This window comes from Rissa tridactyla, chromosome Z (genome assembly GCF_028500815.1).
Source record: "Rissa tridactyla isolate bRisTri1 chromosome Z, bRisTri1.patW.cur.20221130, whole genome shotgun sequence".
Taxonomy (NCBI): Eukaryota; Metazoa; Chordata; class Aves; order Charadriiformes; family Laridae; genus Rissa; species Rissa tridactyla.
In genome coordinates, this window is record NC_071497.1 from 58,726,202 (window position 1) to 58,753,734 (window position 27,533).

General features: G+C 42.9%; 1 protein-coding gene across 2 annotated transcripts in view; it reads left to right on the top strand.

Moving 5' to 3' along the window:
- The window catches only part of MAP1B (microtubule associated protein 1B), a 140,888-nt gene that overhangs the window by 54,738 nt on the left and 58,617 nt on the right, over nt 1-27,533 (top strand). The window contains exons 1-2 of one of the 2 annotated variants that reach the window (XM_054186706.1): nt 17,552-17,785; nt 22,639-22,740. In XM_054186706.1, coding sequence (XP_054042681.1) covers nt 17,614-17,785; nt 22,639-22,740 — 274 coding nt within the window. In that variant the 5' untranslated portion in view covers nt 17,552-17,613. Of the gene's footprint in view, nt 1-17,551; nt 17,786-22,638; nt 22,741-27,533 lie in introns of those variants that run through there. The other variant, XM_054186707.1, reaches the window with a different exon arrangement.

Here is a 27,533-nt window from a genome sequence, read left to right on the forward strand (position 1 = left end):
CTTTATCTAATGCGCTGTTGAATACAGTAACGCATCTGCAATCGGACTGTTTGCCCATTTACTTCCTTGAGCTGAAACCTGCTATTATGTGTGTTGCTCTACAAGTAGAATAGTTGACATCCAAGGACCTGGTAGTATGAGAAGGAAAATTTAAAGCAAATAGTGAGGTTGTTTCTCAGACAATGTGTTTCTTCTCAAAAAAAAAAAAAAAAAATCAGTTATAATGAGTTGGTGGGAAAGCAAGCACAAAATACGTGCATAATGCTTTTGGTTACCAAATGCTGTATATAGATGTAATAATGAACTAAAAGGTAAGCAATTTTGACTCTAAAGATAGCAACAATATTTTACTATATATAAGCTTCATTTAACTTCATGTTAGGAAAGTTTTTTTACCAGGTAATTATTTTACTAAGTGCTACATTGAGTACAATACAAGTAAACCAACAGACCATATGGTCACAGGTGAGAAATCAAACGGCATCTCTGTTCCCAGCTGGTCCCTCTGCTGTAATCCACCTGACTAAGGCATGTGCAAGAGCAAGCCACTGTTAGACAATCACCTAAAGTGGTCTGATGCTCAGCCAGACAACCAAATGTGGCCTGCTTGTATGTGGCCTGCTTTTAAGTTCCAAATGCTAAAAACATTTCCAGCTTTCATAGCATGTCATCTGAAGATGAAGGTGCTGAAAAGTGTATGTCTCTTTTATAGATTTTATGTATGTTTAGAAATAAAAAGCCATAAAAGCAAAACGCATGAAAGTTTGGAAGCCGTGAAAAGAAGTTTACTTTTAACATTCTTATTTAAGTGTGAGTTCTTATTGATATCTTGAAGACATTTGAGTCAGGCTTCCAAAACACTGCAGGTGCACAGAGCCCATAGACACAACCTGTTCCCTTGTTGTTCACTCATGCTTCGTTCACAGCCATGGTCCTGCAGAGGTTTGTCAGTGACTGCCCATACTCAGGTTAGTGCCCTTGGGGCCTCACTGACCGTGCAGACAGTTAAGCACACAGATGATATGTTAGAAGACCAGGGCCTCAGCCAGCAATTAAGTACTTTCATATTTTATTATATTATGGGTTAAACATCAGGGAGGGTCTTTACCAAATGGAGCACAACTGCAAAGATGCTCTGATGCTTGCATTGAGTATGCGACCAAGAAAGTGTTGGGACTCAGGAAGGTTCAAAAATGTCTCTGAACTTCAGTTGCATTGAATCGTGTAACGAGTGGGAAATTATGTTTCTCTACACTTTATTTGTGAATTTTCTTAGAACGATGGATTCATCTAGGTTGGAAAATACCTTCAAGATCATTGAGTCCAACTGTAAACCTACCACTGCCAAGTCCACCATTAAACCATGTCTCTCAGCACCACATTTTCTTTTAAATACCTCCAGGGATGGTGACTCAACCACTTCCCTGGGCAGTCTGTTCCAATGCTTGACAGCCCTTTCAGTAAAGAAATTTTTCCTAAATTCCAATCTAAGCCTCCCCTGCCTGAACTTGAGGACACGTCATCTTATCCTGTCACTCATTAGTTAGGGGAAGAGACTGAATCGCACCTCGCTACAACCATCTTTCAGGTAGTTGTAGAGAGTGATAAGGTCTCCCCTCAGCCTCCTTTTCTCCAGGCTAAACAACCCCACTTCCCTCAGCTGCTCCTCATAAGACTTGTGCTCTAGAGCCCTCACCAGCTTTGTTGCCCTTCTCTGGACACACTCCAGCACCTCAATGGCTTTCTTGTAGTGAGGGGCCCAAAACTGAACACAACGTTCGAGGTGGGGCCTCACCAGTGCCAAGTACAGGGGGAAAATCACTTCCCTAGTCCTGCTGGCCACAACATTTCTGATCCAAGCCAGGATGCTGTTGGCCTTCTTGGCCACCTGGGCACACAGCTGGATCATATTCAGCCACCTGTCAGTCAACACCCCCAAGTGCTTTTCCACCGAGTAGCTTTCCAGCCACTCTTCCCCAAGCCTGTAGTGCTGCATGGGGTTGTTGTGACCCAAGTGCAGGACCTGGCACTTGGCCTTGTTGAACCTCGTGTCTTTGGCCTCGGCCCATCGATCTAGCCTGTCCAGATCCCTCTGTAGAGTATTCCTACCTTCTGCCTTTGGGCCCGGCCATCTAACCAGTTTTTTACCCAGTGAAGAGTATCCCGTCCAAGCCATGGGCAGTCAGTTTCTCCAGCAGAATGCTGTGGAAAACACATTCAAGAAAAAAAATCTTGATTTACTATACATTCCTCTGTGGATATGTGACATACCTATTATTGATCAGTTACTTAGTCTGTGTTCATTTAAAACTGAATAACAGATTTACAAGACTCCAAGGACAAAAAAGATCAGAGAGTATAATGCGGGGAGACAACTGTGTTGGCAGTGGGATATTTTAGATGCGTGGTATTTTCTGCTTTCAGTGTTGATAACTGAAATATATGTTGGCATATGTACAGACAGGATTTTTAATTTTTTTTATAGGTGTCTCCAGTAAGATTTCTTCACCTACAGGAAGCCAGTGGGGAAACTCCACTTAAAAATTAAATTGTGTTTTAAATACAGAAAGGAGTCCCTATCTTCAGGAACATATCTTTCAAAATCTCTGCTCTCATGCCCCTGGGGTTTGGCACAAGCCTGACTTGCATCAGTTTATAGCAATAGTTTCAGAAAACATGGTCATTTTTACACTGACATGAAAGCACAGTAAATCCTCTTGGTGCACACATATCTACGGTTGTTCACACACATACCTGCATTTGCAGACATTCACCATTTTCCTCATACTGTACGCGAGGCTTGGAGCATGGGAGCAGGTGTCAAGCTGATGTTGCAGCCAAGTGCCATCTCCTCACAAAGCTGCTGGCTCCAGCCTCATTGAGGATTGTGTGCACAGACGCATGGGACAACAGGCTGATCAGCAAGGTTGGCCCCATCTGGCACTGGGGTCCCAGGGCTGGACAGAGCTGGGGACGCTGTGCCTGGAACACAAAACCTTACATAAAGCAGGCGAAATATTCCCAGGAAATACCACAACATTGCTTGGGTGTTTGTGACTGTGCCCGAATACAGCCCTATTAGCCTGAGACTGGGTATGAATTAAACTTTGTATGTACAGTCTGAAATTATTAAAGTTGTGTTGTGACCTTGCAATATGTAACTGTATGAGGACTAGCCAGCAGGATTATCAGGATAGGAACAATGAAGAAAAATCATGCAATAAGGATGAAAGACCTTCCCATAAACTCTTGGGAATTTGTTCAAAGATTACTTGGCGAACAGCTGATCCAAAGGGCTTGGCTTGAAATAGGTGGTGAACTACAGGGTAAGGAGCAGAAAACCACTAAGACAAAAGGTTGCTATGTAAAAAGTGAGTAATTTGCAAGAGTTGTTTGGAAGCTTTTTCAGGAGTTAGACAACTTGTCTAGAGGCTTTCCTCTTCTTTTATTTCCTGCTCTGTTCCTATCATCAGGTTGATCAATACATTGTTTTAAGGAATCTAGCATATTCACTGTCAGCCACAGACTCACAAAGGGAATAACGTCAATACTGGACCCAGTCAGGCCTCCTGGGTAAGGATGAGCACTGCTCTTATTTAGCACTTAGCATAAAAATGGGAAAAGAACATGATGGGTTTTCTGAAGGGATAACACCGTAGAGAGCAGAAGCAGCTGAGTTTCAGCTATTTACCTAACCATGAACTCTGTTAATTTATAAAATATCTCCATTCCAATTTTAGTTAGAGATACTTTTAGATAAAATAAACCTAGTTTGTAACTGGTACATAGAATTTTGTGTTAATCCATTTACTGAATTTGCATTCTGAAGTGTAGAAAAAGTAGTACAAAACGATGTTCCAGGGGCAACGCTCAAGGCAAAACTGCTTATAGGCCCTTGACTCATTAAGAACAGCAAACCAATTTGCCTTCAAACACCTTATTGGACAGTACTTGTAAGCATCCAAATAATGGCATTATTAATGATTTTGTACTGTGACTCACTGGTTCAGTGTATGGCTCTTGAGAGAGCTGAGAGCTTAGTAAAGTCCCATCAAACTTTTTCATTAAGAAAGTAAAAATCCATGGCACAATCTCCTTCTCTTCTGGAACTGGGCTAACTTTGCTTTTCATGCTCCAAGACAAGGATTTTTAGCAATCCAGCATAATTTGCGTACTGCTCACTACACATTCACTGTAGGCATCTATATCAGAGACCATAGCTAGAAGGCTTGTGTTTCTCACCTTCCAGTATAGTCAACGTGGTGGAGGGCAGGGCAGCTCTTGCAGACTTCAGTTCAACTCCCTGACCTCCCCAACTGCAAATGAAACTCAAGTAACCTTTTTTGCTATTCTGGTTGTCCCATGCACCGTACTGATGACAGAGCGGTAGTGCAGATCCCACCTTGAAAACATGAAGAACTAAACTGCAGTGCTGGTATATCTGAAGGCAAGAATTTTTATTGAAGAGATATAAATACAGTAATGAATTATTCAGACATTGTTTGCACATATGAGGTACCTTCCATTATTTCATTATATTTTAGTTTCGTTACCAGTTAAACTTATTTGATAGAAAACAAACCTTTTATAGAATGACCCGCTTTACAAAATGGCTGTGACCTGTGTGTGTTGCTAGCAAACCAGGTGATATTTGGTGAGAAGAAACCCAAATCAATATTATAGGATGGGGTTATGGGTCAGCATCTACCAATATGACACAGAGGCAGAGGAAAAAAGGCAAAATAAATGAGCTTTCTTTCATCTAAAGCATACATCAATGCTTCTTCCCTCAGGGCATCCTGGCGGTCAATGAATATTTCAAAAAGCAAAATCAAGAGGTCTATCTCCAGTCATTTCATTAGCTACTTTTTTATTTGAACAGTTGAGTTTAGACAAAACTCATCTATGAGACCACTGTTCAGGTAACGAAGTGTTCATTCACTTGAGCTGGATTTCCCCTACACACCAGCAGTGTATATTCAGTATTTTCTAAGAACCAATGAGTTGTCATCAGCTGAGCACCCAAAACTGCTTTAGCCTTCATTCAAAATTAGTAACTCAGTCACTTTCCATATAAAATACAAAATTTTAACATTACGATCTTAAGTTACCACAGCAACATTTTAGGCATGTAATCTAGTGTCCTGAATGAAAAGGTTCAGCATCTTCAGTCCCCGCTGCAACAAGCGGAGGGAAAGGGACACTCCCGCAGACTGCTGCTCCCAGCACCAGTTGGGCTCCTGCTCTGAACAGCACCTCGTCCTCTCCTGATGATACACGGAGCAGTCAGAGATTTCCTTCCTGATCTAAAAGCCCAAGTTCAGTGTCTTTCTTAGAGAGCATGACTGTTCCAAATATTCACAGTGCAGTTTTCAAACTTAACTTGTAATGGCTGTTGTTGGGAAATCCTGATGTGATCGTTACCCAAGGCACATGTATGCAGCACAAGTATTAACGCGCAAGGACAGACTGTTATGTTATTAAGGCTGCAATGAAGACAAGAGATGTAGTTATTGCTGTCTGGGCTAAAGAAATGCTACAAATTTTAACCTGCTAGTATTCTGAATCTGTAAAACAACCTGTCCTCAACTCTTGTCCCATTAAAACAACTGAGATTTTTGCGGCGACTTCATTATGCCCTAGATTAGACCCAGTGAGAGCTAAGGCCTGGTAAGGTGAACAAACAAATTTGAAAATCAAGGCAACTGCTGATTAAACTGGACATCAGAAGCTGAAGTGTCCATATTGAGGACATCCCATTTTCTGGAAATGTAGGCTTTTAGAACAGGTTAAGTCAATTGAATGCAAAAGTCTTACATATTTCAAAAAAAGAAGACTAGAAGCTATTTGGGTCAATTTATACGTTGTTACAGCCTTTGTGAAATGTTAAGCACACAATTAAATCATGTGGCCCATGCAAACACTATTTCTCAGGCTTACCCTAAGCCTACCCAAGGATGCCGCCTTTTTCTGGCACTTCCTCCAAACCTGAAACACCTGCAGTCAGTCTCATTTTGGGGCTCTGTCTGGGCACTAAGGGCCTATTGTTATGCCTTGGGCCATGTGTTTATCCCCATCAGCCATTAAACCAGCAGCAATATTGACCCCTGGTCATTATTACTTAAGTCAATATCAGTCTAGTTACTAAGCAGATGAGCTCTTCCCAGAGTGATTAGGATGTGATAACTGCATAGCTGCAAGGAAATCAGATCATTGCCTACCACTATCCATGATATGTGTAAAAATAATTCTTCCAGGTGGTTCAAAGCAGTTGGCCGTGTGCCTAACAACTCACCTAGGCATTCTGGGATTGCATAATAAAATACTACTTGTCATGTCTTATGGCTTAATTATTGTTATCAGCTTCCAGAATTTCAGTAAACTGGGTGTACTGCATAATAAGGTGATACTAAGCGAGAGGTATTGTATCACAAGTACAAAGTGAGCTATACTACTATATTGTACTGGATATACTATCACTCCAACACAGTAAACTTCTCAGTCTCTTATATTTTGCCTAGGGAAAAAAACCAAAACAGTTTACAGTAGACTTCAGTGTGCCTGGATCTTAAATTCTCTGAGATCTTAAAATCTCTGAGATAATACTAACAACTCCCTTTGTTAGGATTATCACAGCATGCCTAAAATGTATCTGGAGAGTAGATGAGGAGACCCCTCAGGCTAGGAGACAGCAAAAGGGAAAGCAAAAGGAGAATGATGCTCTCATGTTATGAAATCTCACCTTCACTCATTTGCATTGTGACAACATCTCCCTGCTTTTTGAATCAATGTTATCAAGAGCATAAATGCCTAAGGTAAAACAAACAAGCAAGCAAACAAACAAACAACTGCGTATCATTAGCAGAAAATTCCTTAAAAGTAAAATATACATGTAGGAAATTGAGCAGAAGAAAACAAACGTAAACAAAAATCCGGAGAAAACCTCTGGCTTTGCTGTTCTCTAAGAACTTAACTACCTTTTCTTGTAGGTATTTCAAACACCTTTCCAAAACCACGCAAATGCGCAGTTTATAAATAAGAAAATGGGAGAATAATGAAGGTCAAATACATGATGTAATATAAATACATCTATGTGACAAATGTTAAATACACTGTTGCCCTTGGCAGGTGGGCTTCTCATTCTTTCAGAATTACCTAAGCTTACTATTGTCACTAAAATAAGTTTTTATTAATTTTTACTGCCATTAGCAGTAGAGAACAAATTTGGCTCTTGGAAGAAGAGCTGGATTTTATTCTGGTTTATTTATCATCAAAAGAACTGTTAATTAAATTCTCAGTGCAAAGTATCACTGTAGATGCATCAACCCAAAATAACCCAACTTGGCTTTCAGTGTTTATTAGATTCTGGTGTATGTTTTCCTGCTCATGCTCAGGAAAAAAATAGCAAAACAAAACAAAACCCTAAAAAAAGCTTTTTAATGGAAATTTGTTTAGAAGCCACTGGAAAACAATTCTCATGGAATGAAAATTTCAGTGGCTACCGCTGGTCAGACAGCAAGGCAACACCAAGTTGGAGATAGGTCAGATGCCCCTGTTTAGTCCTTGTGCACTGGCTGCTGGTGCAGTAGCAGATGGAGAGGCCAAGCCACCAGTAGCACAATGCAGAGATAGGGGGAGGCTGGGGTCTGCAAGCAATCTCGAGAAATTTCTCCCCAAAGACACAGAGTTCAGGGAGATCACAGTGCACACAGTCTGGAAAGCGCTTACTCATGAGAGCATCCCATTAGCTTTTGGACTTGGAGCCAGAGCATGTTGGCACCGGTTGAAAAGACGTTGAAGAGCAGCACGCTGTATAGCAATCCTGCGATGTGCTGCTGTGACCCTCCTTCAGACAAGCAATCCTGTTGATTACAGCAGGGGTTTCAGTGTGGACTGTATGTACATGGGAATCTGCAGGTGCCCTCTCAGGTGCCGTAGAAGGCAACTCAGAAAATCCAGTCTGTCGTCAATGGGTTTAAATTCTCACTGTGGTAATCTGCACCTCCACAGGACAACCCATACATTTAATAAAGGCTGAAATTGGATTAAAATCATAAGGAGTTGTTTGCACACTCCTGGAGGTGCTTGGTGAGTGCAGACAGTATCAGTCACATTTCCTAAGTGCCCAGGGGAGAAAATGAGAGCTGCTTCAGGGATCCTGAGAGTCAGGAGACACCAGAGGTGCTGACTGCATGGCTGGTGCTCTGCTCCATGGCGAAAGCAGACAACTGTTGCTGCAAGAAGCTGTTCTCCTTGTCTGAGGGGACGAAGTGACTCTTTTGGCCAATGTCCACCTTGACTTACCCTTTGTGCAATGCCTTGGATTTTGCAGGGTTGAGGCTGAAGAGGAATTTTTCCAGAATCAACCTTCTCCCCTTTTTTCCCCAAAGGATGAATGCCCATTCCACATCTGGGACACTGATTCTGCCAATCAGGTTTAATGTTTGTTTTGACTCCTGCTACATCCATCCAAATCCCTTCCTACAGATGCCCGTCCTTTATTTATGTAATTATTTTCCAAATTCAATTGACAACACCATGGCCCTCTTGCTAGTCACCTCTTTGCTCTTACGCTACTTTCCCCCAGTGCCCACAGCGTGAGAGCAGGTACTAACAGGTATTATCACAGAAAGTTGCACAGTATCTGGGGCATCTTTCTCAGCTGATATAGACATAAGTCTTTCGTGATTTCTTGTTGTTCTTCGTCAGAAACTTTTCTTCTTAAAAATATTGCACAGTCCTTGATGCTTACCCCTTTTCTATATCTCTTCCATCTAGCCCACACTAGCAGGGCATGGGCTTTGCCAGTCAGCAATGCCCTTCAGAACCAGACTGGCATGCTAGCCACCTAACTTGGCTTTCTGAAAAGGCAATGGCAAAAAAGTTTATCACCAACCCTGATCATGCTTGGAGCACAAACCCAAAACCTAGACTTCAGAGAATATTTCTGAGGGAGAAAATAACTCTTTTTCCATTTTATTATAACTTCACCAATGTCCTTTGCACTTTGTCTCAGTCTTTTCTTCTATTCATGACTCTTCTCAATACTTTGCACCATAAGGTTGATTTAGCAGTTTTCTGCTAGATATAGTTTTACTGGTCCTTCTACCATGGTCTTAATTTAGTTTCCTATAAAAGTGGCCATGGACAGCTGATTTATACTGCCCACTGAGTTTGTTAATATCAAATGAGATTGAGACACTAATTGAACCCAAGGAAAATGCTGTGGTCAAACTGGAAGCCTGAACCTACAGCTTTCAGATGTTGGAAAATTAAAAGGTAGTCAGAGACTCCTCTGGAGAAAAGCAAAACTTTTCATTGAATGCATCATCAACAGTGATTTTAATGCTGTTAAAAACAGAATGCGTGAATGCAGGAATATAACAATGAAAAATGTTATGGCCTGTGGGTCATAAGGAATTGTTTGGGTCCTTTTTCTCAATGACAACAAAAGCTACTGTGACAGAACTTACCTGGTGCGAATCCTCCAAAGAAAAAATGTGGTGCTTCTGGTATGGATGTCCAGATAAATAATACTGTTCCCTCAATTTATTAGTTAACTTATTTCCTATTACAGAGTTGACACATTATGGTTTGCAGAACCGTGATTTTCTCAGCAAAACATGAAAAAACAGCTCTGACGATGTGTTGCTAAAACCCAGAGGCTTTGTATTACCCTGAAATGCAGATTACATTCTGTCTGTGCAATATAATTCCATGACTTTGCTTGGAAAGGATATATTTGTTCATGTCATTTCACAAAACCGAGTGCAACTGCAGCATACTGTGCGTTATCCCAGAAATAGCAGCATTTCAGTGCCGGAAAAAAAATTATTCCTGTATGGAAAAAGTTGTAGTTGCAGAAATACAGGGAGGAGAAAAAGGCTTCACATGTATCATGTACATGATATATACAAATACATACTATTGTGCCACATAATGACAATGTAATAGTTGCTAGCTCAAAAGTTTGTATGCAAGGTGACTGTAGTAAAATACATCAGATCTGGCTGATACAAATCTTGTCTTCCTTGAGTTTTGAAGACTAAACCATGACCTTTCAAATTTGGAATTCAAAAAGTTGTTGGAACCAGCATGAAGAGAAGTTGGAAAACAACCAAAGAAGTTCAAGCTATCTTGAGTGAAACTGAATGGAATATTTGGAAAAGAACCTTAAAAATAATGCTTCTTTTCTGCATTTTGAAACTTACTGAGTTGTGGATCTATATTTTTGCACTGGAAATCATACTTGTCAGCAACAGCTCTAACGTTGTTGCCCTACTGCTTTTGTACATAATGAAGAACAAAACTTCTCTGTATTTCAGAAACGTGATAACAGCACTCTAGCATTACCCAAAGAAGTTATCATGCAACATCTGGCAAACAGGATACCTGACAAAAATCAGGACAATTCTTAGAGAGAAATCGTCTGTCCCATGGCATGGTTCCAGCTGCACAAGGACTCTTGGGGCACTGCCATGGCAGGACCAGCAGAGACTCCCATGGGCGCAAGACTGGCAGTGACCCTCTGTATATCAGAATGCACAGTGGTGGTGGTCTCTGCCCACTCTCAAAACAGGGGCCCTTTAGCAAAATGCTCAGCTTGCTGCCCTCGCTGGGCAGCCCTGCTGCACACTCTCCACTCAGGCCATTCACTAAATCCTGCAGTGTGACGCTTAGTCAGCACATCCCGACCTACTGCAAAATACTGATGACTAGGAATGACTTATTAAATTAAAGAGCAGATAAAGTAGGAAGAAAAGATCAGAGGAAAAACATCCTTAAATCATCTTTACGTTGCATCAGCCTATTGGAGTACACAGAACAGACAGATAAATAGTAGACAGAAACAAAAGGGAAGACAAAAAAAAAAAAAGCCAAAATGATGCTGCAAAATTGTACCAATAGTAATGTTTCTACTAAGCCACAATAGAAAATGCAAGAAGCTGGAAAGGAAGCAGATGGTCAGTCTTGTAGGTGGTCTGAATGAACAACTCCGGAATTTGTTTTGAGAGACATGTAAAATGAAGTTAACCATTCCTACTGTTTATTCTGGAAGAGTATCAAGTTCTATGCAAAAAGTATGAGTTTTTATTGTAGTTGAAATGGTTAAAGAACTGGATTGTTGTAGGTACTTCAGTAGAATGACTAAAACCTGTTTAGGCAATATCAGAATCACAAATTATTTTCTTAGGAAGAGGCCACATTTCATTGTAACTTACTACACATATCTAGGTGAAATCCAGAGTTGCTGAAAGGGAACTAGAATGAAAGGCCCCATCAAGACCCTTGCAGGAATGTAGTTTGCATGCAAAAAAATCCTGGGTAAGGGTGCAAAATGATGTACTACCTTGGTTGCAGCTATGAAATACGTGAAATTGCCATGGCCTTGAAGAGCTGGGATGCTCCCAGTGCAGGACCGTGGTCTGCTGGACCTCTGCAGTAGGCAGATCCAGCAGTTCCCCAGCTTCCATGTTCAGAAGCCTGTCAGTGCATTCTATGAAATGATGCTTGGCTGGATTTCTTGATTCCTATTCTCTGTGCAGTAGCAGTATGCCATTTATATTATAGTGTGCTCAAGTGAACATGAGAATGAACCCTTGTAAAACAATAATAATCAATTTTCTACAGAACTAGCAGAGCTAGGCAACCTCTGCAAAGGATTTTAAGGCATGTCTTAAAACTAGATGAGAATACCATGTAAAATATCTACTTGCTGTTGGGTTCCCAGAGGCAGCTTTAGATGATTCATCCTGGGTGGAAAACAAAAAAGAAACCCAACCATGTTTTTTACCACCCAAATAGCTGGGATGGAGCAGCGTGTGACCGACAGCCCATCAATATTTTTCTCTACTGTGCTTGCAGCGAGTAACAAGACTAACAAGTGGCATACCAGAGAGCTGTTGGTCTTCCAGCTGGGCCATGGACAGGTTGTGCTGCCAGGCCAGACAGGTTTCAGGCAACCTGTGCCCGGGTGGTAGGGCAGCCAACACCACCTTGCAGGAACTCTCAGCTTCCAGATGCCCCCCCCAAATTAAGCAGGTGATACTGTACACATAGTCATTCAAAACCCATGGCTTAATTCACACCCCTCTTAAGTAAAGAGGGAGCTCTAAAACTGTCTTGAAAAGGGAGCATGCGTTGAGCCTCTGGACTGCAGGGCTCCTCAGGCTGGTGCGATAAGAGATAAACTGTATCTTGTCCCTAGAAGCCAAATGTAATTCTGCCACTTGCTGTCCTTCAACAAGAATTAAAAACCTGCAGAACCCACCTCCTGAAACCCAAACTATATCTATCCCATATCGACAGACCATTCCTCTCTCTCTTGTTCAGAAGGTTCAAAACTGCTCAACGGAAGCTCAAAACTGCTGCCTGATGCTGACTGACATTGTCTTACCATTATTTTTGCTGCTGATGGTGATTTAATTATACATCCAATTTTGCGGTACAATGGGTACCATTGCTTTCCAAGTATTTATTATCATTTATTGCTAAATTTTAAGCATGATCCTAATTAGCAAACAGGATCTAATGACTTAAAACTGATCTATTTCCTGTCCAACAGTGGAGAAGAAATCATTTTTTTTCGTGCAGAACCATATGGGTTTTTGTTCCAACTTTCAGGATAAGTTTATTCAAAACTGTTAATTTCTATTTCGTCTTTTTTAATGCCTTTTTTTTCTAATTCATTCTCACTGAAGTTAAATAACATATTTTTCCTTTTTTTCACTTCTAACTTCTTTTTCCACTGAATAAAAAGAGGGAAATTACTCTAATATAAAAATATTTAACTTTTTCCATTGGGAACTAAAGCAAGATGTTACTTGGTGTTATTTTTCTCTCACTTCAAGAGAGAAAGTTGAAAGTGAGAGAAAATGTTATTTTTAAAAGCAATAGTGTTGCTTTCCTCACTTTTTTTATTTTAATATTTCACTCCCCCTTTTCTATGGGGAAAGTGGGAGGAGTGGGAAACAGATGAAATACCAACTGAAATGGACATTTCACCAAAAGCAAATAAAAATTTTCTTTCTTTTGCAGTTTAAAAAGTAATAATTAAAATTGAAGTAATGTAATTTAAAATACTTGAAATGAATATCAGTCGAGTAATTTTTATTTCTCATGTAGTTAAACATAAAGCTTGCCATCTTAAAAAGTAAAGTAAGTATTTCCCCTCTTGAAGAGTCTCTCCTGAAGGCCAAGTCCCTGGTTGCTCACTCAGGTGCCCATGGCCTTTGCCTTATCACTGCTGAAGGAGAAGCTCCTCCAGCTTGAGGATGTTGGGGATGAGGTTGCCACCCTACCTAAAAAAAAATGGGGGAAGGCAAGGGGAGTTGCCTTTATGAACCACACAGTCAGGTTCTTGCAGGGACGTGCAGGGCTCCTGACTCATTACATCATGGCCTGTGGCTGCAGGATGGCACTTCTGCTCTGCTGGGGTCAGGGCGATGTGCCGACTGTCCCTCTGTGCCTGCGCCGCTGTTGTGTGCTCTGCTGAATTGCCCTAAAGGAACAATGCATGGAGGAGACTCTGGGAGGTCAAGGCTGGACCATGTAGGGGTGGTGGAGCTGCTGACTGCAAGAAATGGGGAGTGTGGTGTCACACATGTGGGAGTGGGCATATTGAGAGTGACGGTTAGTCACGGAATGCATCAGGCAAGGTACAAAATGTTATGGGTATTATTTCTTGTAATATTGGTCGCATGTTCTTGACTTCATCATACATCAGGAAACACTTTTTCAGTGTGAGGGTGATGGAGCACTGGCACAGGTTTCCCAGAGAGATGGTGAGTCTCCCTCCATGGAGATATGCAAACCTGACTCAACACAACTCTGAGCAACCTCCTGTAAGTGGTTCTGCCTGAGCAGGGGGATTAGGCAAGATGACATCCAGAGGTCCTTTCCAACCTAAGCCATTCTGTGATTCTTTCACTGCTGGTGTAGGCTGGCAAAGCTTCATCACTAAAATATGTTAAGCCTTACTGCCTCTCCTTATGAAAACATACCCGCTTTAGGAACCCACTTCATGATGCATTGTGCACTCCTCAGATTGACTTTTCTCTAGTGAAGAGAGCCGTCTGAACCACTTCACTTTCAGGAAAGTTCTTAAATTGGTCTGAAGTAATGCACATGGACGTTTATTTCTTTTATGCTAGGGATGACATTTGTCCTAGGACAAAGGGCCAGTGTAAGGGTTTGTGCACCATAGAATCATAGAATGGTTTGGGTTGGAAGGGACCTTAAAGATCATCTAGTTCCAACCCCCCTGCCATGGGCAGGGACACCGCCCACTAGACCAGGCTGCTCAAAGACCCACCCCACCTAGTCTCGGTGCATCATTGAAACCTCATTTAAAACTTGAAGACAGCACTTGAACGAAACCTCAATATTAGTGGGTAACAAATGGCACACATAACCAAGAAGTATGTTCTAGTTTTAGACTTCAAGTCCTTTATTTAAAACTGCCTGTTTACTTTTAAAAATACCAGATCCACAAGAAAAATACAACTCTACATGTAATATCTGACTATGTTCTACTGGGGGACACCGGTTTGGTATTGAACACACAAAACCAAACCAAACCAAAGTGAATAAAAGCCAGACAGCAGTGGGTATCAATCATCCTCTTTAAAACAGCAAGACATATTCCACAGTCCACATGAGTTTTGCTGTTTCTTCTGCTGAAGTGGTGTATCGATGTGATGTGGCTGCAGCTAGGAAGCTGGTATCACTTTCAAACAGTGAGGGTCACATGACACTGAGTCAGCTTTAGGCAGCACATCTCCACATTTCACCCAGCAGTGGATCTGTTGATATGCTCCATATTGCAGAATATAAATGGGTTTCCAGATAGGGAAGGATGATGACAAACAAAAGTACCCGAGTGAAGTACCGACAGGGCAAGTCACAGCGTGAACACTGGCCACGGAGCTGGGAACCTGCAGCTTCCTCAAATACACATCCAGGAGGTTAAAGCCTCTTTTCTTGTCTAACTGCCATGAAGCAGCATATGCTTGTGAATAGATGAGGGCAGAGGTCTGCATCCCTTGAAGAGTTTAGTGCAAGACCATTCTCTTCCAAAGGCAGCCTCTTGTCCTTAGGGTTTTAGTGTGTGACACATCTCCCATCACAAGATAGTTTGACTGCAACAGTTCACCTTTTATCATACCATGTTCTTGCTGCGCATTATTTTACAGCGCAATATACAATAGAGGACTACCTCATCAGAGTACTTCAAACATATCTGTATTACATACCTCTATGTAAGCATTTTCTTCTTTGATACAATACATTCTTTTCACCTCTTACTTTTCAAATTAAGGGGCATTTTTCCAGTTACGCATGTCTTCATTTTTTCATAAAATAAGAAAGTGCTAAAAAGCACATATAATGCATTTTGTGTACTTGTGTGCATTTCTCAGAGTAATGCATTTAACTTGCTGTGCTTGTGAGGCAAGTAGTTGTTTACCTTTATATCCGGGAACCACTACCAGTCTATTCTGCAACCAGTCAGCAAGTCCCCTTGGCAAGCCCCTTCCATGGTCCAGAGACCAGCTGCTCTTGTCATTGACTGAAATATAGGCTTATCCCAAAGCTACGTATTTCAGTGAGAGAAGCCAGAAGCTGGCTGTCTCCAGTGGGCACCATGTGGGAAGTCTTGAGCGTACCTATAATACATTATTAGGGTGGGGGTCATATAGGACACGGCCACAGCAGAGTGCACATTATTTCTAGGTAGGCATCTATACTACCCTATAGAAACTGCCAGGATCAGTGAGGAAACACCAAAGTCACAGCTGGGCTCAGATAAACAGGGGTACCCAAAGAGCCACACTTTGTACCTATGAATACCCTGCAAGCTTTAGAAAAACTGCTGCTATTTTGTCTACATCTATGCCAATGCATTTGTTCTGTCAGCAGCGTCAGCTGTAGTGAAGAATGAGCACCGTTGCTCTTCACCACTGTGTCATCTCAGCTACCTGACATGGCTGTAAAAATGCTTGTCCGCATTCTACAACCTTCAGACTAATGGCAGCTCAGAAAAATAGTCTGCTTTGGATGCAACATCCAAATGCATCACGGCGTATTAGCCAAGGCTCTCAATGCAGAGGAACTATTCATATTAAAAACATTAGGTGCTATAGGCAGACATAGCATTAGGGAGGAGCACCTACAACAATGGTGTTTCAACCCTTGTGGGTGCCTCTAGGCAAGTAAGACAAGTAACTGAGCAGTAACAACCTGAAATGCATGTTAATTAGAATGAGCCCAGTGTGCCCTGGAACAAAGTACATATTCTAAGAAAACAGGACTGATGTATCAGTTCATCCAGGCAACTCTGTGTTTCTGAGCAGCAGGCAGGGAATTTGAGCAGTCAGTAGTGGAAGGACCTGCACACAGAGGAAGTATCTTCTCAGTTAGGGACCAGAGGTTATCTTAAAAAACAGGCTATAAACATTTATACCCTTACCTAGGTCACAGTGAGATTTCTCCCACATCACTTTAGCCATATAAACAAGAGGCTTAGCATAAACCAGTGCCTTGCTTCTGTCAGTAAAGTGAGAGGAATATCTCAGAGGGGCTGATTTATCTGACTGCTCTATCCCATTTTAGGAGAGGGCAAAACACTTTTAGGAAGTGATTTATCTCTTGAGTGGGTCTCAGTATGGGTGAGCAGATGCCTAACTTTTATGCGGAGGGAACGAAGCCTTTGTTTTGGTAATTGGAGATGTTTTCCGATACCATTGCTCCCTAGAGTTGCTTGAGTCTGGTCAAAATTAGTTACCCAAAGCCCTTTGAACTTCTGGCGCCTTAAGAGTATGGGTTTCGGCATCTTGTCCAAAACTAGTGCTTTTAAGTCATATATCCACGGGCCTTGAATATGTGCGGAAAGGCTATGTTTGAACTATATTATTAAGCAAAATGTTTTCAAATTAAAAAAGGTAGCAAGAATATTTAGATAGCTGTTTTGCTGTGTGTGTGGTGGTGGTGGGAATTATGACTCAAATTTTGCTGCAGTGCTACAGTGCGATGCAGGAGACAGGACCCTCGGCCTCGGACAGTGGAACCACTTTGCCATCCCTCGACGTCCAGATGAGCTTCCTCAGTCTCCCAGGGCCGCACCACTTGCGGCTCCCCACCCGCATCCTTCACGGCTGGACCCCCGGGAAGCTCCCCGGGAGGCCCAGACCCCGGGAGCAAGGGATGCGGGATGGCGGCGGGGCGCGGGATGCGCGCCGCACGGGGGCTACCCCCGCCGGGGCCGGTAGCCGGTCCCGGGGCGCATCCCTCGGCCTCCCCTCGGGCCGTTGTTCGCCCCCCGCGTCCTTCCTGCTTCCGGGGGCCGCCGCGGGGAGGATTTGCCGCAGATGACATCAGCTGTGGATGCTGGAAACGCGGCGGCGCGGGGATGCGCCGGCTCCCCCCCTTCCTCCTCCTCCTCCTCCTCCTCCTCCTCCTCCTCCTCCTCCTTCTCGCCAGGTCCCTGCCCTGCACCGTCTCCGTATAAAAGGGCCGCCGCCTCCCCGCCCGCCCTCACTCCCCTGCCGCCTGCGGAGCCGCCGCCGAGCCGCCCTTCTCCCCTCAGCGCCCCAGGGCCGCGGGGAGGCGGCGACGATGGCCACCGTGGTGGTGGAAGTGGACCCGGAACCCTCCTGCAGCATCCCCAACCCTACCTCTCCCAGCCTCTCCCACCGCTTCCTGGACAGCAAGTTTTACCTGCTGGTGGTCATCGGGGAGCTGGTGACCGACGAGCACCTGCGGCGGGCCATCGCCAACATCGAGCGAGGTGAGGCGGCGGGGAGCGGGGACGCCGCAGGCAGCGCCGCGGCGCCCCCCCCCCGCCGGCGGCTCCGACCCCTCGGACGCGGCCGGGGCTCACCCCACCCCACACACACACCCCAACCCCACGCAGGGCACGGCCACACGAGCCGCCAAGCCGCGGTCCCCGGTTCTTTATTCCACGACGGTCCCGCCGCACCCACTCCCCCCCGCACCCCCTCCCCACCCCCCCACCCCTTTTTGTTTTTCATCCTCCCCCGGTGGGGTGCGGGCGGGCCGGGCCCCGAGAGCCAGCCCAGCAGCGACCCCCCCCCCCCACCACCACCATCGGAGGGGACAGGGACGGGGACTGGACGGGAGCCCGGTGCCCGCGGCGCCGCCGCCGAGCCCCGTCTGCCCGGCGACACCGGCGGGTGGGCGTGGCGCGGTCCGCACTGCGGTCCCTATGGCAGCCCGCAGCGGACAAAGGGCGGCCGCGGCGCCGGCGGCAAAGGCGGCTGGGGATGGGGATGAGGATGGGCATGAGCATGGGCATGGGCATGGGGCTGCGGGGCGGCTGCTGCCCGCAAACCCCCGTCCTTGCCGCCGCCCAACCGAACCGGCGGCGTTCGGGGCGTTTTCCTCCTCGGCGGCAAAGGCTGCCCGAGCGGGAGTGCAGCCCTGCCTTTGTGTCTAACTTTGGGCGGTGAGACTTTTCTCTCGGCTGGAGAAATTTTCGGGACCCAAGCTTCCTATGTGCATATATATGTATATTTCAATGAAGAAAAACCTTATGGGTAACAAGGCTAATACCTGAGCGCTCAGCCTCATTTATCGTCCGGCTACAGGCTGCTTTGACTCGCTGTTTATTTGTCCTTTTTCTTACGATGGCGATGGGAGAAGGTACCACAAGTGAAATGACAGTTTTGTAAGTTCTCATTGTGTTTTTTCATACAATAGATTGCAGCGTGCACGCAGAGCAGGAGAAAAAAAGCCCCGTTGCAGTAATAGTGGTATGAAGCACAAAGAAAATTATTGCTGGACCCTATTTGAGTTTGTTAAACTCAATTGATACCCGATTTTGTAACATATATTTTTGTTCTGGGCCAGTGAAAGCAGAGATTTCAGCAACCTGCCATTGTTAGAGCGGAGGAAGAGACCCTGGAATGGGGAATTGGTAGCAGCCTTGTCATGTAGGTGTGGTTCAGCAGTCCAGCTAGGACTTCATTTGTCTCTATTGTTGCTTTCTCAAGCATTGTTGCTTTAGTTGGCTATTTCTCTTGATTCTTTTTCACAACTGTTTGTGGTAAAGGGCTGCCTCATCACAGCTAACCAGCTTCACCATGACCTGTTCATCTTTATTGCTACCATTGTCTCCTAGGGAGAACTACTGAGGCAGATGCTTTGTCATTCAGAGCCTCTTCAGCATTGCGCTTCCCTAATTCTATCTAATTTTTGTCTGTGTCACAAGTGAATTGGCTGGATTTTAATTAAATTATTAAAAATTATAGAGCAAATGGATAAAACTTCTGCCCTCAAGACAGCTGATATCATCCTTCCTTTGAAGAAATGCTCTTCAGTCTCTTCTTGAAGCTTCTATTGTACAGTTGCTGCTGCATAGCTCTGTTGCTGCTACCTCCTGCCACTAAGCATAACACCCACTTGCAGTTTTAGATGTTCAGAGGGAAAGCTTTGACCTTTTTATTCATCATTTTGGATTAGAAGTCACCTCACTGCTCCTGGCGTCAGGGTCAGACTGAGGTTTTGCCTGGTAGAAAAAAACCTTGATCAAATTTTGAGGTGCATTGTTCTGGATGGGTACACTGGGAATCTGAAGCTCTACCTGCGTGAGGCAAATATGGGCTCCACTGATCTTTTTCTCTTTGGAAAGTGTGCTGTAGTCTGGAGAAACCCACTTCTTTCAACATTTATTCTAAACAGAGCCTTAAATGCGTTTTGGGTTCTTGGTAACTCTGCCTCACTATCTTCTCTGGTACATCTCCTGAGTACCACCACTGAAAACTGTGGATTCATGCGCCAAACTGCAGAGCAACGTGTCAAAGAAAACATCTGCTGATAACACATCAGTGGCGTGATGCTACGCAACCTGGTGGAATGCAGAGTCATTTCTTAATATATCATGAAGAGGGAATGGCGTGATGAGATACGTTTTCAGTAATCACATTTGGGATGTGACTTTGCTAAAGGGGGCAATCCTCCAACCCACCGTCCACTAAAAAAGAAGGGGGGAGTGAAGGAAAAGCTTAAAGATCTTTTTCGTCTGGTAGATGCTACTGGGTGTGTCCTGCCTGCTGTCTGATTAGTCCTGTGTCTAGTGGCATTGCACTCCTAAGACTGCAGGAAGAAAGAAATAGCTCCAGTTCAGCCATGCTTCCCGCAGTTATGTCCATGCTGTTAATGATCTACATCATTGGATTGACCTTGGATTTTAGTTCCAGGTTTACCTCCGTTCTACACAAACCTGTTTTTGTTATATAACGTATATAATACATTATGCTACTTTATAATGTACATGCATAATTTTTGCATCCAGACTGCTGAATCATGCAGCTGTAGATTTGAGATATTGTATCCAAATCCTAGCTTCAGCCTCTAGAACTAACTAGAACTAATGTGTGCATGGGATGTCCAGGCTTTTTTTTTTTTTTTTGTTTTGCTATTTATTTTGAGTCCTACATTTTGGGCATTGCCTGGCTCAGCAATCTTGACTACGCCTAATCAGAATCCTATCCCTACAGCAAATTTGGATTCATGGCAAAAGCAGCTAGGGATGGTGGACAGGCCTTATCATTAGCATTGCTGAATCATAGTCCATACCGCTTAACTGGCCTCCAGGAAGCTTTGTAGTCTCCCCACACAAGCTTGCTGTCAGAGGCCAGCGGGCTGTTTATCTTCTAGCTTCTTGAAGTCCTGCTCTCATTCATTCAATGTACTTCAGCTTTGTGATCGATGTTGGTTTACTAGTCATAGTTTTCATATGTGCTGTACATGCGTGGTATTATATCATCTTTATTTTCTTGCTCTTAAATATTCCAACACCTGGAAAACATTAAAGCCTGCTGAGCTGTATTTGTCTGCCAAAACTACGCCCCAAAAATGCACCATATGGCCAAGAGATTTTTGAGAAATGAAAATAAGGAGACTTGCAGAAGAGCCTCACTGCTTATGCCTCTGAACAATGATGCATCAGTCAGGAAGTGGAGGTGGCTGGTTACAGCTCAGTTATTTTTCTCTTGAGTGGTTATGAAACACACAGGCACTACTGTATTTCCAAATTTATTTGGAGTTTCAAATGGCAGCTACTTAATAGCTGGTAGCATAATAGTAGTAAGCATGCTCCTACCTAGACTGGGATGCTGACAAGGAAAAGCCCTGGATGAATTCTCCCTGAAGAGGCTTCAGGCTCTTGAAATGCAGATGTTCATATTTGCATGGAGAACGTACTCAGAGCTGCAATGGGAGACCAGCATTGCAGATCTGGTTTCTCTGCTCTTCCCCCTCTTTCTCCTCCTCATCCTTCAGCCCTACAACATGGCTTCTGCCAGCGCGAGTCCTGAAGCTTCTGCTGCCTTGAAAGAGAATACAGCATGGGAGCTAGCATTGACGGTAACGTTCACAGCCTGAAGCCCTGACAGAGTTACCAGCAGGAGTGTTGGTGCTAGTCTCACAGTGAGGGGTTGGCCACACACCTCTTCAAGCACCTTCGTGCCAAGCCCCAGAGTGATTTAACTCAACAATTTCATGCAAAGGCATGGTCAGGCATGTGGGGAGGAGCCACCAGACACTTCCTCACCTGCAGTCCCTTCTGTGTTTGCCAGCTAATTTGTGTAAGACTAATGATGTTCCTTTAGGAAAAAAAAAAAAAATCACTGTAATGTTAGTGTTCAAAATTGCAGCAGTGCCTGGACTTACCTGTAGTGCAACTGCCTGCTCAGTATTTTTTAAAACTAGAGGATTTTTCAGAACAATTCCAAAACAAGAAAACTGTAGAAAAATTATGAGCATGTTCTCCTGATTTTTTTCATTTAGTCATCGAAATCTTATGGAAGGAAACTATAAATTTGGCTGCAGTGATTTCCACCCACTCCCCCCCTCCCCTCCCAACCCAGTCAAATTTCAATCCTTAAAAATATTTTTTGGCATAATACATTATTTTTTTTAAATTGTATCTGTGCCATATTGTATCTCACTTTCTAAGTAGCTGGGGCGGGGGGAGGGAATGGTAGGGAATAGAGATGTCCTGTTTAGTTTTTGAAAGAAAAAAGATCAAGCATAACATTTTTAAATCTCAAAACTAGAATTTTGATACTTCATAAATAAAAGATCACTTAAATTTTAATTTTAAATATGAGATGCTTCAAAGCTTTTGAATGAAGAAGTCAACAATTTAATACTTGGTATTTAAATATTAATTTGCAACATGCTAGGTGATGCTGTCTTTTTTTTCTCAGAGGTACAAGTGCAATGGTCCTGCAATGTGATTAAAGTTTTCTCCAAGTGATTCACTTTCAGTTTTGTAAATCCATGTATCGCTATTTTAAAGTCAATTCAGGGACATCAGTAGCTTCTCATAATGTGGCTACTAGGATGTGAGACCAGCAGTCCTAAAGCTGTGGCCTTGAAGAATGGTTACCATTTGGAAAGGCAGACTTCCTCTTGCTTGTGACTGATTCCTTTCCAGAATGCTTGTTCTGAGCGCTACTCACTTTCCAAAAAATAGCTGTATGCCTTGAAAGGAAGAGAGGCTGGGTTTGGAATTTAGAAATGTGTAAATAGCATGAATACAAATGGAGAAATACTCAGTTAAAACTTCCAGTGCTTATGTACCAAGCTAGATGTGTTTTTTATTTTGAATTTTAGGAATCCGATCATGGGACACAAACTTGGTTGAATGCAACTTGGACCAAGAACTGAAACTTTTTGTGTCTCGCCATTCAGCTCGATTCTCTCCTGAAGTTCGAGGTGAGTTTGGAAATGTTTGACAAGGGGGTTATTTGTTTGGTTTTTTTTTTAAGAGCCCACTTTTATTAGTGATTCTTTACAATGAATAATTTTTTCCTTTATTTTAAAATATGACTTGAAAATTAAATGTTTTAACTTTCTCACAACTTAACTGTAAAATAATCAGCCTTTTAGGTACTGTGTATATCACCGTGATTACTTTGGTAGTAGATGTTCGTTTTAGTGTCACATTAAAGTTAAATAAAACTCACTTTTTGACTGAACATTTTGGTTATGTAGCACTAGTAGTCCAAAGACTGAAGCTTATTGTAGTAGGTAGAGCACACACGAAAAAAATTACCTGGAAGTTTAGCTCTATAGTTTGATAGAGCCATAAATAGTGTCACAGTTGTTGCTCAAGCACGGCTCAAGCCCTGTGTTTCTTCTTGGTATGAAAAGCTGAGGGGTGGAGGGCCTACCTTGACTCACAGGAAATTTCTTTGGCTTGTATGAGGAAATTAGAAATTTACAGGACTCATAAGACTAAATCTCTTCTGCTGCCTTTTCTTCAAGCCTGTCCTTCCTTTAGAGGATTCATACAATAAAGCAAAACAGAACAAAAAAAATCCAATTTTGTCAAGTGTATAATTTGATGTTGTTCTTGTTGCATGGGAATCAAGGGTTTGGTAAGTTTTCTAACATCTCATTAACACAAATGCTGAGTGAGCATGGGTGAGATTAATCATGATTTTCAGGTAAAAATATATAACCTCTAAGGAGCAGAGGTTGCTTTCATTATTGAAATTGTCATAGCCACGTGCACATTGACTAGTACAACCTAGTACTGATGACTGTTATAAATTCCAGCTTCAGGAACATCTCTTTAGTATGGTGAAAAAGGGCTATGAAATGTTGTATCACGCTTTTACATCACATTCCTAGGGTCATTTGCTACGCATTGTTGACAAAGAGATCTTGATATCTTGCAAGCATGACGGCATTGACCTGACTGTTTTGAGTAATGTACCAAAATGTCTTGTGCAACTAATTCTTCCTCTTACAGCAAAATCTGCTATAATCTGCTATAGCCTATGCGGCATTTCCCCATATCTATAGAGAGTAAAACGTTGCTGGAGTTAAGAAAAAAAAACAAACAAACCTCTATGATTCTTCCCCTGGTTTGAATACCAACAGAACCATACAACAATACTTATTGTGAAGATTTAGAGTCAAGGCATGTAGACTCAAGGCAAGTAAACTCAGGCCTAGAATACGTCTTTCATTTCAGTCTAAATGTCATGAAGCCTATTCAGCTTTTCAGTGATACTAGTTGCTTTGCTTTACAGAGACGGTATTCTGATAAGTGAAATTAGCAGAGTTTATCTTTAAGAAATACAAGTTGCAATGCATCCCATTATTAACATGTGTGTGGTATGTGTTTTACTTTAAAATTTCAGGGAGCAAAAAGATTCTGTGCTTCTTCTTTAGCAAAAATATTCCAGAGAGTCTAATATCTTTTGCTGTCTTCTTTAGATGATATATCCTTATACCATTGCATGAATTAAAATACAGCAAATACTCTACTTTCATATGATTAATAAAATAAGATTGTGTACCCCTTTCTTCAACAGGCAGATCAGAATCCTCAAGGAATTTTTCTCTAGGAATTGTATTTTTTGGTTGATTTTTTTTTTTCTTGTTTGTCTAGACTTGCCTGTTTATTCTGTCATTGTGTTGAATTACAGCTTAATTGCATGTGACTGGAATTCATCAACCTCTCTATGACAAGCAGTAATGAATGTGTTTTTCACCACTGCTCAATCTTTAAACAATGAACTGCCAAAATCTATGTTGAAAGAGCATTAAGGAAGCCTGAAACTTGAATAAAGGGAACATCCAGGAATAAAGCTAGCCCTCTTGACCAATTTCTTGTCTAAAGTTTTGTGGGGTAGCCCACTGGCACCTGCCAAATCCCACTGCACAGATCAGAGGATCATTTATGTAGTTTCTCTCTGGGGTTCTCTGATGCTGAATCTGCATGAGACTCCTTTGTATCCTCTCTGCTGTTTGGTAGGGAGAAGGGATTTTTTTATTGTCATTTGTTAATAAAATTTCAGAATGTTTGATTTCTGTTAGAACACCCAAATGTTGAATTTTGAGTGTTTAGCTGGTGAAATGGTCAATATTCATACTAAAGAGATGATTGTAAGTATGTATTCCCTTATATTCCCAAAATCAGGAATCCTGTGGAATTTGTGTAACTAGGTGACCTTTTGTCCAAGGAAAGTATTCATCCAAGGTGACGGGGTAGTCTGAGAGATGTAATTAAACAGCCTTTTTTTCAGTCCTTTGAGACTGAACCCTTTGTGAGACTCGCACACAGAGACAGTTTACTCTTGAGGAAGGGTAGAGTCATCTACTGTGTCTGCACAGCTCCTAGCGTAGTCAGGTCTGATTGCGGACTGAAGCCTGTTTGATTACAATGTTTAATTATGGTAATTGCAGCTCTGGCTCAGTAAATGCCTGTGTGCTTCTCAAAGCAGCTCGAGGATACACACAGCAGCAATATGAAGGGTAGGACTCTTTCTCCAAAAGGAAGCTTGGAGGAAAAGGGGCCAACCCTGTCCCCATGCCATATGCCTGCAATCTCGAAGGAGAGACATGCGAGAGAATACGTCTGTCAAAGCATTCATGTGTTTTCACTTGAGGAATTTGAGGTCTAATCCTTCTCCCTGTGTAGTAAATAGCAATGTACATGTTGATACTGCAGGGAGCATGGCTGGATCCCAACACTCTTTTTGTGCCTTTTTTTTTTTTTTTCCAAGGGGATGGGTTGTCACAGTGGTATCTGTGCATCCTGTATTGAGCTGCTGGGCAACTTATGGATGATTTATCATTCCTGAAAAATAGGAATCAGAATGGAAATGCCACAGATCTTTCCTGACACCTTCTAAACCAGCTGCGTTAGCAGACTCCTTAATAATACCAAATCTTGCAGAGATGTTGTTGTCAGGTGTTGGTGAAAAATGAGTAACAAAGCTTATTAACTCGTTGCCAAGACAACAGGCAACACGACTTAAAATGGGTACTCCAGTGCTTGCTTCTGTTTTCTCTGTCATGTACTAATAACTTCCATCTTATGTTAACATCACAAGGAGAAGAAATTAAAACAATGGATTGTAACATGTAAGTGCTGAAAAAGGAGCTGTGTATCTGGTAGTGAGGCAGAGCAAGAGGAGAGTCTTGGGAAGGGTTCTGTTGAAATTGCAGCTATACCTACCAATCTTTTCTTAATTAAAAAAAAAAAAAAAAAACCAAAACCCCAAAACAACAAAAAAATCCGCAAAAAACAACACTTCCATCTGCATAAAGAAGCTTCACAGGAGACCAAGTAAATGGGGTTTAGGGTGGGGGTGTTGGAGGGCAAAGCCATTGAGGGCCCTTCTGCAAGACTTCCACAGCTGCTGTTTTGTCCCTCAGCTTCCACCTGGGGACACTTGACTCTTCCATTGGTGCGTATTCAAGCCCTTGTCTAGACAAAATCTGTTTTATTTAAATGGCTGTTCAGCAGCTAGTCGCCGCTAACCTTCTAAGAAACACCGCTCTAGCAATGCACTGTGGCTACTTTGTACTTTGTCCTGTTATTATGAAGAATGCGTATCTGTGGAAGATGAGTTTCCTGTCTGAACAGTACTGGGACGGCTCCTGTCGCCTGTAAATCAGCAGCTGGTGGCTTAAGTGAGTCATTCCTTTCCTGTGCCCAAGACTTTCTTTTTCTCTAGCCTGCCTGCAGCTGGGGGAGGGGGACTTCGGTAAAGTGCAAGACATGTTTGGTGTCCCCTCAGCAGCCACCTGCTTCAGCAGCAGCAGCGGTGTGCTTGCCTCCTTCAGGCTTCCTAACAAAGGTCATTGGTCTCTGAAACTGTCATTACCCCAAAAAGCCTTAACAGCTTTCATTCTGAAAGTTACAGTTTCAAAAGTTACTGTTTAAGACTGTTAGTAGCCTGTGGAGAATTTTTTGGATCTGGAAATTTTGGTCATCAATGGCCACAGCTCCATACTTTGCCAAAGTGGTGTATAGTCCCATTGCCTTTGTCAAAGCAGATCTAAACCCAGTTAATATCACACCTAGTAGCTTGCAGTGTGAGCTCATGGAGTTGCTGACAAAATCCTAAAGGGCATGGGTTTAATACTGTCTTACCAAAAATTGTATTTCATCAAAATTTGACAAAGAAGAGGACATAGGTACTTGAGCAAAACTTATCACTTAAAATGAAAGAAAGAGAAAAGAGCCGAGAACTTAAGACCAGATTTCTCAGCTTGTGTCAGAGTACCATCACAAAGTGCCTAGGAATTGATTTTGCTTAAAATCTCAAGTAGTCTGGTATGCATATTTAGGGACATCCTGTAAATATGATTCTGCGGCTATTAAAGACTGCTAGCTGGAATAGCTATGGAGTGGAGTCATTTTAGCTCACTATGTATTTGGAGAGGTTAATTTTAGCTGGCTGCGAGACTTGTTTTGTTTCTCAAAGCATTTTGTGTCTTGGAAGAAAGAAAATGGAGGCAGAATAGGATTTAGGGAATTGAGCTGACTCACGCTGCTGCGGCAGTGAATGGTGTCCCCGCAGGGCGTTGCTGTCAGTGGTCCAGGGCTGCAGCAGTGGGGCTGCCCAGCAGTGTGAGCATGGAGACCCCCAGTGCCCTCGGGGGGGCAATCGGCTTCAGGGCACACATATATCTCTTCTCTACTCATGACCTTTTTTTTTGGGGGGGAGATGCCAGGATTTTGGAGGCTCAGGAGAGGATCTCAG